The sequence below is a fragment of the Engystomops pustulosus genome, chromosome 10 (assembly GCF_040894005.1).
Source record: "Engystomops pustulosus chromosome 10, aEngPut4.maternal, whole genome shotgun sequence".
Taxonomy (NCBI): domain Eukaryota; kingdom Metazoa; phylum Chordata; class Amphibia; order Anura; family Leptodactylidae; genus Engystomops; species Engystomops pustulosus.
In genome coordinates, this window is record NC_092420.1 from 89304236 (window position 1) to 89318678 (window position 14443).

Below are 14443 nucleotides of genomic sequence, written 5' to 3' on the forward strand. Positions count from 1 at the left end.
ATGGAATATTGTCACATCTGGTGATTGAACAAATTCATGACTGGCCAATGCCTCAATCAATGTGATCTATGTGATGCCCACAGCACCCACCAGCCTGGGATTTTGCATTAATTGCTCCGGTCACAGCTTTTCCTTAGACTGTTATGATATAATACCACATATATGTCTGACTACCTGCTTAGGCTTTCCCCCATTATTGAATACTTACTAATCTAGTCTATGATTTACAGTGTCACCTTAGGCTGAACATGTGCCACAGGGACTGATGTGTTTCCACAAGTGCCGATTGAATCTTTTGTATCAAAGTGGAAGCGAACAGAAGAACAGTATGGAGGTAAGTTACTGTAGGCTCTAGGTATTTCCAGTGTATCGGGTCTTCAGATGGATTCTTATGGTGGAGGATTATGAAGTGTCGGAGTATCGGGCCACAGTAAGGAGGGTGCAAAGAAGGGATCTTGAGTCAAAGCCTTTTCTGGGGAAAATGATCCTAAATTTCATATGTGACAAGCAGGGATACTTACCACTATACCAACGAGGTGATTATGTTCAAAGAAATCATAGAAGTCATATTTGAAGGGAACCTGTCAGCAACCAGCAGTAATCATAGTAGCAAGATGGTTAAATATGGTCTGATATTTCAGAATTGTGGCTGGATTGGGAGGAGATCTCGCACCACTACACCAGAGTGCTTTAAGTCCAGTTATAATCCTGGAACATAAACCCATATTTTACAGTCCTAACACTATACACAACGCTATGATTAAAACACCTCTCCAGGGACAATACATTAAACTGGCTACAAATCCATCATCTGTTCTTGAGGGGACTATGAGATAGACGTTTAGCTCCTGTAGTTCCTCGGGTAGGTTATTCCATAGAGATACAAGCCCTGAAGAACCAGTACTGAGGCACAGCAGACTATGGACAGGAGGAGAGTGTCCTACAGAGAAAGTATCATGGAGGGATCTGTGCATCGGAGTTTAGGATCTAGTTTTGATTTTGACTTAAATTCTGAGAGTAGCGAACAGGGACTTATACTAGAGCACGACCTCTCAGGGATCAGTAGGGATGTCACCTGCTCTGGTGAAAGTGACAAATACTATACCAAAGCTGTGATAGCAAGACCCGCAGAAAGAAAGTAAATGTGCAGCCCCTTCTCCTCCTCATCTTCCATGACCGTATCCTCCTGAGCTCTCATGGTATAATATATAGTTTAGGGTATAGTGTAATATATAATATATACCCTGGATGACTTGGCCTCCCCCTCCTGGTGTGAGCCGTGGAGACAATTCATCCACTGACCAAACAGGCGGCTATATATCCATTGTCCATGGCATGAGGGCATTGCTGTATTCATCCCTAGAGAACTTGTTCATCGCCGGCTCTGTGGAAGGAACAGGAAATGAGTGAGATGCTGCAGCAGAATCTACCCGATAACCCGAGCTCGGAGCAGGACGCTGTGACTGGCGCAGGTGGTCAGAGGATGGGGCTGCTGTTTGGTGGTCAGCGCTGTTGAGGGCACAATGCGCCCATTGATGCTGGATGTGAGGTGGAAGCTGCACCTGTATACATAGAGCCCAGCACAGAATGAATGAGTTTCTGTGATTGCCCTGACCACAGCCCTCCTCACCCCCTGAGATAGGAAATGAGAAAGGTGAAGCGGTGACCAGCAAACCAACAAAAACACGAACATTTCAAAGGGAACGTATAGAGGATGCGAGCAGCGAGAGAGGGGTGCAGTGCAGGGAGGGACCGTGTTTGCCTTGGAGCAGCTTCTAGAAGGGGGGGATGGTGTAAGGGGCGAAGTCTGAACATCTGGAACTTGTATGAAAGAGCTGATGGAGGGGGATGGGGTGCAGGCCTGGTCACCACTGCAAAATACTGTAAGGAGTGTGAAATACACCGAAGACCAAATAGAAAACGCTGTTGAAAAAAAAAGAGTTCATGCCGACATTACCTCACCTAGAAATCTACAGGAGAGAGGTGCATCTGCGGATGACACCATATACAGGAATAGGGAGGCTGGAGAACCCCTTCCGATCGGGATATGGGAATACATGACCGTGAGGTTTAGACCTCATGCACAGAGCCACAGCGTCCTTATGAATCTGTATTGGGGAGATATTCTCCCCAGATGTCATACAGACCACAGTATGAAACCTGGGCTCCTGGTGGTGCCATAAAACCCGATTAACCTCTGTTGTTGTGTCATGACCATTGTCGTCAGCCACCCTGCCCTTGGCACAATTCACAATTTGTAAGGGATCTGCACCTTCCTGAGCTCTTTGTGATCAAGGCCTGAGCGTTTAAGGGCCACGTGTGACCTGATGCAAGCTTAGGAAGAGGAATAGGACAACCGGTTTCCATGAACTAGAACCTGATAAGCTATAACCATTCAGTACAAGTTTGCACATGTTGTACCTGGATGGGAGTGGGGGGTGTTCTGTGTGCACCAGGTGATGCTGGGTACAAACTCTTCAGCCACTTTTGAAGACCATTCTGGTTGGATCAGGATGCTGCCACCCCACGTGTGGTTCTCCACTGATTTTTCTTCCTGTTTTTCCTGAATTTCAGCATGTAACTTTGGTACTGTGTTACTGACTGTTAGTGTAACCGTGGTCCGATTTGGCAAGCTCTGTACAGCGATGCGGAATCTGTGCCCGATATATAAAGGAATTATTATGATTCATTTACCTCTCTATGGTGTCATGAAAAATCACATAGCTAGGATTCAATGCAGTTTGCGTCTGATATGGCCATGATTTTTGGCGGTTTATAAACCCTGTGTAATAACAGCAAGAGCGAAGATCTCTTATTTTAAATAAGGGAGAGGACTGGTGTTAGGGAAAGGATAATTGAGCATTGGTAAGTGGTCCTATATCAGCCTCCCATTTGGACCTACTGGGAAATGCGACACTTCTGAGAAACTCGTCCTACAATGCCCCATATAACAGTGAAATGAGCCCCTTAGGAGGGACCAGGATGCAACAACGACTCCAATAATCCTAATCTCCTTACTGCCATATTTAGGATTTGTTTCTGGGAGTCATATGCATGACGCAACTGTAAATACCTGAAAAAGGTGATGTGCGGTATTTAAGACATCTCCCTGATAGTGTTAAAGCTTTTTAGTTCCCCATCAGTTTGAATCTCTTGAAGTGTCACAATGCCCTTATTGGACCAGAACTGGGGCTCCTCCATTTTCAGGAATTCCCCAAATGTCAGATGGGTGTGTGGCTGCTCAAGCCTTCCAATCCCAGCATGCTCTTCCCCCTATCCCATACCTTATATTGTAAAGCTAATGCTCTCTGCTCTTTGGGGCTCCAGGACGTGTATGGGTATGGGTGTTGAGCCCATCCACCGGGATGAAAAGGACTTGTCCAAGTTGATTTTGAGACCAGAGTGCATGCCGTATTCTATGATAAGGTGTATCACCGGGTGCAAGGAGCTGTATACGTCCCCTAATCAAAAGCTTTGGCAGCGTCGAGTGAGAGGACCACCCTTGTTCCAGTATCACCAGTGGAGAGACCTGCGTAGTGGTGAACAATCTATGTGTATTAGTACATGTAGACCTATTAGGCACAAACCCGGCCTGGTCTGTATGCACCAGATCCTGCACCACCCCCGATAAGCGACATGCTAGTTTATTATCTGTCGAAAAAAGCAAAATGGGGCTAGAAGGTTCTGGATTCTTTCTGAATCCTTTTCCGGTTTCGGCAACACCACCACCGTGGATATTGGGAGGTTACCCTCTTCTGCTGTCTTTTCAAACACTTTCAGCAAAAGGGGCAGCAGGAAGTCCTAATCCTTTTTTTTAAAAAAACTACCCCGGTAACCCAATTTCGAGCTATATAGCTGTCCATACAACTTCAGTAGCTCTCTAAGGATACCCGAATCATCTGTTATCTCCCATCCTTCTGCAGAACATAAGCATGGAGCTACTCATCTGTGGCTAATAGATGCCATGAGGCTTCCCCTTCAACAAAAGTACCCCTTATAGGATGCCCTATGCAGTTGATGATCCTTATATAAGTCAATGGATTGACTTACCACAATGGTCTCTCTCTCACCCCGCTCAGAAATACTACGGGCCAAATATTCTACCTCCCTCACCTTAGTTACCATGTGCTCTGACCCTTTTGCCATATCTGTTCTGGACAAGCTATGGTAAGAGGCTGAGTAACAGGAGTATATTCTCGCGGTGGGGTTACAATATCTCCAAACATCTACCGACATGCTGGTCAAGGCGGTGGGAGGCAGGGCCGATTCTAGCCTTTTTGCTGCCTGAGGTGCCCGATAATGCTAGCTCACACACCAGTAGTTTAGTCAGTGACACAGACATTAGTGACATCTAGTACCATGCAGGTGATAATCTGCTCCATCAGGAAGAGGACTTCATTACGATTTCTCCCAGCCATGGTTTATCTCTGCTGAATTCACAGTCAAACTTCTTCTTCTATGCAGCACAGCTCCACACGGCGTCCCTAAAAATGCCACAGTCACTTACAGTATAATGGAGCATGTTCCTAATATATATTATCTTCACAACATGACTGAACACACTATTCCTTACATAAAACATCCTTTATATAGTCATCTGAATAAATTATAGTATATACAGCACCTACAATTTATTAGGTGCCCTAATTTAGCCTCCCCCCTGCATACACGGCCACCAGCAGCCCCCCCCCCAGCATGCAAGCCTCCAGCAGTCCCCCTGTATACAGCCTCCTGCAGCCCCACTGTATACAGCCTCCAGCAGTCCCCCTGTATACAGCCTCCAGCAGCCACCCCTGTTTACAGCCTCCAGCAGCCACCCCTGTATACAGCCTCCAGCAGCCACCCCTGTATACAGCCTCCAGAAGCCCCTCTGTATACAGCCTCCAGCAGCCACCCCTGTATACAGCCTCCAGCAGCCACCCTGTATACAGCCTCCAGCAGTCCCCCTGTATACAGCCTCCAGCAGCCACCCCTGTATACAGCCTCCAGCAGCCCCTCTGTATACAGCCTCCAGCAGTCCCCCTGTATACAGCCTCCAGCAGCCACCCCTGTATACAGCCTCCAGCAGCCCCTCTGTATACAGCCTCCAGCAGCCCCCCTGTATACAGCCTCCTGCAGCCCCACTGTATACAGCCTCCAGCAGCCACCCCTGTATACAGCCTCCAGCAGCCCCTCTGTATACAGCCTCCAGCAGTCCCCCTGTATGCAGCCTCCAGCAGCCACCCCTGTATACAGCCTCCAGCAGCCCCTCTGTATACAGCCTCCAGCAGCCACCCCTGTATACAGCCTCCAGCAGCCCCTCTGTATACAGCCTCCAGCAGCCACCCCTGTATACAGCCTCCAGCAGCCCCTCTGTATACAGCCTCCAGCAGCCCCCCTGTATATATACAGCCTCCAGCAGCCCCCCTGTATATATACAGCCTCCAGCAGCCCCCCTGTATATATACAGCCTCCAGCAGCCCCCCTGTATATATACAGCCTCCAGAAGCCCCCCTGTATATATACAGCCTCCAGAACCCCCCCCCCCCCTGTATACAGCCTCCAGCAGGTCCCCTGTATATATACAGCAGTGACACCCCAAGAAAATAAAAAACATGTACTGTACTCTCCTTCAGGCTCCAGCCCCGGCGCTCCCCCGCAGCTCCTCGTCCTCTTCTCCCGGTGCCTGCAGCCACGCAGTCTGTAGTGGCACAGGCCGGCGTCCATGATGACTTGGGGGGTTACATGCAAGGTTTTCATATTTATTCCACACTACACAGTACACCCCCTCCCCCACATCCATGTTCTCAGTTTCCTATACGCTGGGATTGGCTTCTGACCTGATAGATATAAGTCGGGTCCGTAACGGGATTCTAACAGCTGGTGGCAGCTTAAACCTGTAAGAGCTCATTTTCACTGGACGGGTGGAAGGGGTTTTCCAGCCTCTCACGGGTCTAAGCAAATGTTGTGCCATGCCGGAGCTTGTGTGGGCAACTCTAACTCCCTTCCTGGGCCTTTCTGAACCAGTGTGTCCAAGCGGTGTCTGAAATCAGTATTTAACCCCTGACGTAATAGTACTTCCATGTGGATAGGTACTTCCCACACATAGACGAGCTATAGTGTCCTGCTTCTGGCACAAGCTCTCGAGAAGAAGCGGCACCAGAAGCAGCTGTATATCACAGCTGACACCACACTCTAACATCCATGATCGGAGAAGTCTCTGATTGCGGGTATCAACCCCTAACACGTCTTGGCCAAGCATGACCGTGGCATGTAAGGGGTTTCTCCCAAGGAATTGGATCCCCTGTGCCGCTTACCAGGGAATCAGATCCTCTTCAGGGCAGCCTCAGGGTCAGTTCAGTTCCCAGAGGCTGCCCGATCTATTCTGCAGCCAGACCCTTTTCACGGTTAGTATAAAGTAAAAAAAAAAAAAAATTTAAAACACTTTTCACATAAATGAAACATAAGCCCCTAAAATTACACAATCCCATAAACACTTACTAAAGTATAAAAAGCACAAAAAAAAACAAAACTGCTGCGTCTGCAAGTCTGTTCTAATAAAATAAAAATGGTATTCGACACGCACAGTAAACGGCGTAAAAAAAAAAAAGCTGAAAAAAATTCAGAAAAAGTATTTTTTTTTTAATTAGTACCCTTAAAAAATGCTCTGAAATGTGATTAAAAAAAGTTATGCAACCCAGAATAAAACCACTAAAAAGAACAACTTTTCCTTAAGTTTAGAACTTAAAAATAAGTTCTAAACCAGATTTGACAGGTAAAAAATAAAAAAAAAGTTCTGCCTCTGAAAAGATTTTCTCCAAATTATTTTTTGTTCAGAATTTTTTTTTTTTTAAAAACAACATATAAATGAGGTATTTTTGTGAGCGTAGTGACCCATAGAATAAAAATATAATTTTTATGGTTTGGTGAACCACAAAGAAAAAAATGAATGTATAGTCCAAAACATTTACAATTTCTAGACCACACCGCCATTTTATTTTAACCCCTATAGAACACCTAAAGGGTTGACAAACTTCTTAACGAGGAGTGTAGTTTCCATGATGGGTAAATTAGGAGTCTTGCTATTGTTTAGGCCTCTCACAGTCAATTAAAAGTTGGGCCGGTCCCTCTAAATACGGGGTTTGGCGATTTTCCCCAAAAATTGCAACCAAAATTCTAAGCCTCGTTACATTCTAGTAAAATATGTGGATTCTTCAAAAACCATTCTAACATAAAGCAGACATTTGGGAAATGTATAAATTAATTTGGGTTCTATGACTATCTGCTTCAAAAGAAGAGAAATTAGAACTTTGAAAAGCGAGAATCTTTTGAAATTTATGCCAAAATTCAGTTTTTTTTAATAACTAAACACAAAAGATATCATCCAATTTATGAACCTAATTTGAAGTACATGTAGTGAGATAACAATCAAAATCCCCCCTGGATATGTTAAAACTTCCAAAACTATAAACACTTATGGAGACACAGGGCAGATTTGAAATATAGGACTGTGTCCTTGAGGCTTAAATAGGCTGAAGGGGTTAATTGACCTTGCGCATTAGTAATTCAATGGAGTTTGGGTTCAAGATCGGTTCATGTCCAGGTCTCCAGAGTGAACTTTTTTCAGACAAACCCATAATTTAACAAGTTAACTCAACACTAGTCAGAAGACTTCAGGAGCTGGCACCTGGTTAACAGCATTGGAGCGGCAGGATGGAAGCAGAGCGGCAGCGCCACCATGTGGTGATCCACAGTGCAGTATGACCACGATGAAGACAAAACTTGTGTCTTGTTTTTATACACTGGAGAGCAAAATTAGAGACCACAAGATTTCTTGTAAACCAAGCACACTGACATACTGGTGTGCGCCCCCTCTGTCAGGATCTGCTCTTCTTTTAGTTTCTTATGCCCTTGTTTTTAAGTAAAAAGGGTTTTAAAAATTATGCATCATTTGCATAATTTTAAAGCCTTTTTTTTTTTGTAAGAATCAGGACATGAGAAACTAAAAGAAGAGCAGATCCTGCCAGAAGGGGTGCACACCAGTATGTCAGTGTGCTTGGTTTACAGTCCTTGATCTGGTGATAGACGTCCTTCTATCGCAGTCACTGGGGCTCATTTACAAAGGGTACCAATGCCGCACTTTCGTCGGGTTTCCCGAATATTTCCGTTTTCCGCCGAATTGCCCCGGGATTTTGGCGCACACGATCGGATTTTAGCGCATCGGCGCCGGCTTGCACACGACAGAAACCGGGGGGAAGGGGCCATGGACAACCCGACGGATTTGGACAACACGCAGGATTTAACAATTAGAAATATTGCACAAGACACTTACTTACAAGCACCGGGAAGAAGCAGGTGAACTCTGGCGGACCTCGGCACAGAAGTGACTGATGCAGGAACTCGGGCACACAAGCTACGTGAATCGTGCCGGACCCGAATCCTCGTTGGACAACGCTCCGCAGGATCGCGGCAGGACCGTGTAAGTAAATCTGCCCCATTGTGTGTCCTATATCGCTTCAATAAAGTGCCCCCCTCACCTGGGGTCCCCTGACTTTTGAAAAGAAGTTTGGGGATTTAAAAGTCGCCTTATATTCCGGTAACCTCCTTGAGACTGTGATACCTTTTAATGGCTATCTGAAATATAAGCGGTTACAAGCTTTCTGGAGAGCCAAGTCCCTTCATCAGGCCTGGTATAGCCGGATTTCTAAAGCGATACATATTTTGTATACTGATCATGATTAAGACATTTGTATATCGAAACGCGACGATCCAGACGTAGCTACTTTGTATCAGCATGTATATTAACTGAGCAAAGAAAGAAGGAAGCACGTGTATACTCCAGTCTGGTCTTGTGTGCTGAATTTCCATCTCTTCCTGTACAAGCTTCGGTCCGTGGACTTCGGACGGCCTGGATTAAATGCTCCGACCGGCTTATTCTGATCTTTTTTTGGTCTGAAATAATAAGATGTTCTGGACAGATTTCTGATGTGACACAGATGTATTTGTATACAGTGAACAGAGAAAGTGATACAAAAAAATGTAAACAAAAAGACAAAATCAAAAACAACGTAGAGACGAGATGACTTGGGCAGAGCGTATGTTTTATTGTCTCCGAGTCTGTGCTGACCCCACTAGCTCAGGGTAACATTTGTTAGATGTTGTAGTAGTGGGTCATGAATCCCTGTGATAAGTGGAGTCCTGTGTGGAGTTTGGGGTTAATGTATTACCAACATGTGATTGGCTGTGTTTTCTTTTGCTTGTTATTTATATAGGAGATGATATATATAGTTATAGGATCTTTATGGCTGTGTCCTAGAAGTTACTTTCACTGTATGAACATTTTAAAGTCTGGTTGATTGCAGGAAGGAATTTTCATGAAATGTAATTAGCTGTCGTTCTGAAACCCTTCCAGATGATCAAAATCTCATAAACCAGTAGAAGGGCAAAGGGTTTAATGTGGGAGGATTCCAGGAAGTCATTTTCTAGTTTTTGCCATAAAGAGGTTGGCATATTGTGGCGCCATCTTTGTTCCCATGGCAGTTCCAGTCTTCTGTAGCAGAAATAATTGTGCTGTAATACTCGGTCTGAGGGAAGTCCATGAGCCTCAAAATGAATTTGGCTGGCTATTAGTCCATCTTTGTGTGGGATGTTAGAATATTAGGATTCCACATCCAGGGTAGCCAGGACCTATGGGAAGAGGATGGAAGATATGTTTTTCAGTAGGTCTGTGGTGTCCTGGAGGTGGTATTTCTCACTAGTGGTTTAAGGATACCCTCTACCCATTCTGAAATTATTCCAGTGAGAGTTCCCACACCCGAGATGATTGGTCTCCCTGGTTTTTGGGAAGCATATATAATTCTCCTATTCTGGGATTCTGGAGAATTAAGTCCAGAAGGTTTTCTGACAACTCTCTAAGGACTTTCCTCGGTTCTCTTGTGTATTTATGAGTTTGGTTCCTACTCGATTTGGTGTCGTATTGGCTGTGAATGAGCGGTCTGTGGGCGTCTGTCATGTAGGCAGATGCCTCCGTTATCTGCAGGTTTGATTGTAGTTTTTCAGGGAGTTGATGGCCCTTGTTTCCTGCACATTAGAGGTTTCCCTGTCTTGCTTTTCTAGTATTAAAGTTTGTACAACCGGTCTAAAGGGGTCAATGTAATGGTCCAAAGTTTCGTGTAAGGCGGGTGGTTGGGGATTTGTCGAATCAGATTTCTCTTTGTTTTTTAGCCGGTCTTGTGTTTGAGAGTAACCAATACCCTGCAATATGTCAGTATGGCTGTGTTTGCTTTGGGGCTGATAGCTGGTTGATTGGCGGCTCAATAGCTCAGCGTGCTGCACTTACCGCGTTTTCCCAAACGTCTAGCTAGGGTTTCGTAGTCGCTCATCATGGACTCTTCAGTATATCTGAACCATGTGAATGTTTGCAGACCCTTTTGGCCGGGTGCAAACGGGAAGGATGTGAGCCTCTCCCATGTCCATAGGAGTGGAGTGGCCGTCCAGGTTGGTCACAATGTGCTCACTGCATCGTGTCCGTGCATAATCACTGGTGGTTGTCAGCAAGTTGCAGTTCGTGTGGTTGGCTCATGGCCACCAATTACAGCCGTCTGCAGGAGCTCTAATACATCTGGTGCATATTATTTAAAAAAAACCTACATAGGATTCTGCAATTTTCTATTCATCATAAAATAGCAAAAGAAAGCAGACGATTTCAGCTGGTTTCTGATGGTGGCATAATGGCTGCAGTATTATAGATCTGTATAAATGCGGCATTTTGCCTTAATGCTGTTAACCTTCACATGCACTAAAGTAATTATCCCATGTTGTAGGTATGACTGTGATTGGCCAGGCTGGACATGTGACTCTGCAGTCTAAGAGCAGGGTCACATGTACAGACAATATTATACACAGGAGACAGAGCAAGGGAGAGATTGCTGCACTTCATAGGGTCAGTCAAGGCAGGTAGGAACAAAACCAGCAATTGCCCTTTTCAGGGAACTAAAGTGTATAACAGACTGCTATTATTACGGACAAGTGGAAGTCTGAAATAATTGCCCTTATTAGGGCACTCTGAAGATCTGCATTAGGATACTCATAGGTTACACTGATATACTTACGGCTTATAGTGGATTATACAGCAATACTTACAAAGACCAGACAGGAATATTAGAATTTATTGCATCTTGAAGATCTTGCTGGATGATGCAGTAAATGTTTCGATATAGGCCCTCTGAGTCTAGCACCAGTGACCTCATTTCGTCATCCATGCAGTCTGGCCAACCTTGGGTTTAACACCAGTGACCTCTGCTCCCCACCGATGCACTCTGCCTGACCTTGGGTTTAGCACCAATGACCTCTGCTCCTCACCTGTACAGTCCGGCCGACTTCAGGTCTAGCACCAGGGACCTCTGCTCCTCACCTGTGCAGTCTGGCTGACCTTGGGCCAAGCACCAGGGACCCTTGCTCCTCACCTTTCTGGCTTTTCTAGTGTATCCCCTCCATTGCCTCATTGTAAGCTCTTGTGATCAGAACCCTCACTCCTCTTATGTCCCCTCCACCTACTCTATGGGTTGCACTAGTGGACAGATTCTTCTGCTCCTCTGCAGCTTGTCTGGTGTTCCAGGTTTCATATACAGTCATAAAGACAAGTAAAACATAGAGACTGAAAGCAGATGCTGTGCTTGTTCCCAGCAAGACAAGACTCAATGCTAACCCCTGAGTTGCCATGTGTAATACATACTACTAATCTGCTTCTGACCCGTCTTCCCCATCAGGTATGAACCGCACCACAGGCGACTCGTATAATAATGTCAGACCATAGAGAGAAACAGAGGCAAAAAATTATTTTATTGGCTGCTGTGAATAGAGGCAGACAACAGATAAGCGACAGCGACCCCAGATCTTCCACACAATCCCCTCACCCACTGGTAATAAGGGATCAACCAAGTGCTGTCTGTCGTACGTCTATTGGTGGGTCCCTCGGATCAGCGGCTGGGGGTGCTGGACCCACCTTATTTCCCTCATCTCAATTTTGATTAAGTACAAATTACAGTGTAACGACCAACTAGAAGGAAGACGAGAGGCACCAGGAGGCCGCAGACATTTATTGCCTTATAATAACCTGAGTGGTTGTAGGTGAGGGCCTCATCCACACGCAGCGGAGCTGTAAACATTACACGGAGCACAGGAATATAATCTAATCAGAGACACACATCTAGACGCACGGTCACGTGCAGACACTGCGACGCTTCCCCAGCTCTCAGCAGCCGCACAACCAAGACACCAGGAGCAGCAATCTATAAAAGTGTGGGTTGTACCTTGTATATTAAAAAGTTAAAAACTAGACCAACTTCAGGAGCAACAAAGTGGCAGCACTCTAGGCCGGAGCACATCATGCCGGGGTCTCAGAAACCACAACATAGTGGAAAATGTGGATCAGATGAAATCTCCATCCTCTGAGGTCCTCACTGTCTATATTACACCTGAGGGGTCTGACCCTGATCGCCTCCTGGAAGTAAATACTGCTTTATACCATATGTATGAAGGGGGGTGGCAATACAAAAAGAAAAATTGTGAAATGATCCTGGCACGGGACGAAGAGGGACGGGGGTTTGGGTAGGGGGCTGCTCCATAACTTGTATCACTACAAGCAGAACTCTGTAAACAGCTGGAAATGTCGAAAAATCCTTCAAAAGGAAGCAAAACACATGAAAACACAAAAACAAAGTCCTCTATGGAAATCTACAGCGAGCGGCCGTCTGGCTACGTGCTATGTTTTCTTCTTAGCGTCTGTATGTGGCGGAGGACAGTTATTGCAGCCCTTTGCAGCCTCGTCTACCACTCTGACTACTGCTGGAGTCTGATCTAGGTAGTCAGAGGGTTGGGGCTGCTCAGAGTTCCTGATGGGGAATGGGGAGTCACCAGGCTGGACTACTGCAGAGCACTCGTTCAGAGATAGAAGTGTCCGAGAGGCTCCCTCTGCACAGGCTGAGCGCACCTTTTCCTGCATGGACTCCGATCTGGGAATTAATGTCCTTGCGCTGGTGTCTCCGGTTTCTTTTGCTGCAGGTACGTGGAGCTTGACTGGTCCCAGGACACTTTTGGCGAGGGGGTAACCAGAGCCAGCAGTTTCCAGCCCCATGGGAGAGGTAACGGCTGCAGCATCACTTGCCAAGTTCAATAAAGTGCACAGTGTGTGGTCGCTGAGCGCAGGGTTACATTGCACATTGTCCGGGGATATGTCTATGGGGGGTGGCTCATGTGCATGATCAGAAGCTACATGATGCAGCATGGACTGCAGAGGGGAGTGCAGGGCAATGTCTTTGATGCTGGTCCCTGGTTGGGCATCACCTGTTTTGGTGGGGCTTTCCTGGTAGCACTTTTGTCTCTGTAGCTGGAGGGGTATGGAGGTCACCTCTGCTGCTTCAAGTGTTAGATCAGGATTGTTAGAAAGTGTTTTGGCATCTGACTCCAGGCAAGCTTTAGGGAGAGTTCTGGACTTGTCGCATGATAATTGAGCGAAGGAGTAATCATCATTTCCGCTCTTGGTTTGAGTCTTAAAAGATTCTCTATCATCAATAAAACCAGTATCCTGGTCATTCCTGTACTTTGCCTGATCCAGCCTTCTTCCATCTTGACTGTCCTCAGACCCATCATCCGTTTCATCCTCAGAGGAATCTACCTCACGAATGGCCTCCTGTTTCTGCAGAGACTCTCGTCTCTCAACCCTGTCTTGCCGGATAGCACCAAGCTTCCGTGAAGCAGGTTTCTGAAGAGTTCCCTTTTCTGCAAGTCCCACCTTCCCGCTACTGCACTCAATCATGGACTCGGGTAAACACTGCAAACTCAAGTCTCTCTGGATCAGCTCTTTCTTAAAGTCTGAGTGGGAGATGTCCAGACTGTGCTTACGGGAGGAAGAAAGCTTCTTCTCCGATGATAAGGAGCCCGACAACTTCTCTGCAGACTGCACCCTCTTCAGCAGAGGAGATCGGGGGGGTTCTACATTCTTTGGTCGGGAGATTTGTCGGACAAGTGGTGGTGATGAATGCAACTTTACAGGAAAGGACTGCAGTAGATTGCAGTTACTAAGGCTGTGCCCGGGGAGTGGTGAGGGTGAGCGCTGTGGGGAGGTGGACTGCGATGTTGGTGATGGTGTATGTGCCAGAGGGGAGAGTGGTATATTCCCAGCAGATTTCCTTCTTGGGGAGCGATACTGGCGTTGAAGCTTTGGTGCCAGCCCATGTAGAGAGCTGGGTCGGACATGTCCAGAGCTGGCTGGCGAGTTGGGTGCGCTGGAGCTCGGAGAACTGCTCTGCGAGGAATTCCCACCCACTGGAAGCAAAAAGAAAACATGTTATACTGGGACACAGGACATTAGAGTAAGAATTGTGCTTAAGTAGGAGGGAGGGGGTAAAAACGTGCCTCCCTTATTTGCCAGATATATTGAGAGGCCTTTTTATATTGGCCAAGC

General features: G+C 46.3%; 2 protein-coding genes across 13 annotated transcripts in view; one reads left to right on the forward strand and one right to left on the reverse strand.

Annotated features, from left to right (window-relative positions):
• PIK3R3 (phosphoinositide-3-kinase regulatory subunit 3) overlaps nt 1–14443 on the forward strand; it is an 87295-nt gene that overhangs the window by 13640 nt on the left and 59212 nt on the right. For both annotated transcript variants that reach the window (XR_011850438.1, XR_011850439.1), the window contains exon 10: nt 231–334. The gene's annotated coding sequence lies outside the window, so the exon portion shown is untranslated. The remainder of the gene's footprint in view (nt 1–230; nt 335–14443) is intronic.
• MAST2 (microtubule associated serine/threonine kinase 2) overlaps nt 11802–14443 on the reverse strand; it is a 57703-nt gene continuing 55061 nt past the window's right edge. For all 11 annotated transcript variants that reach the window (XM_072128631.1, XM_072128633.1, XM_072128632.1 and 8 more), the window contains one exon: nt 11802–14304. In XM_072128631.1, the coding sequence (XP_071984732.1) occupies nt 12743–14304 (1562 nt within the window). In that variant the 3' untranslated portion in view covers nt 11802–12742. The remainder of the gene's footprint in view (nt 14305–14443) is intronic.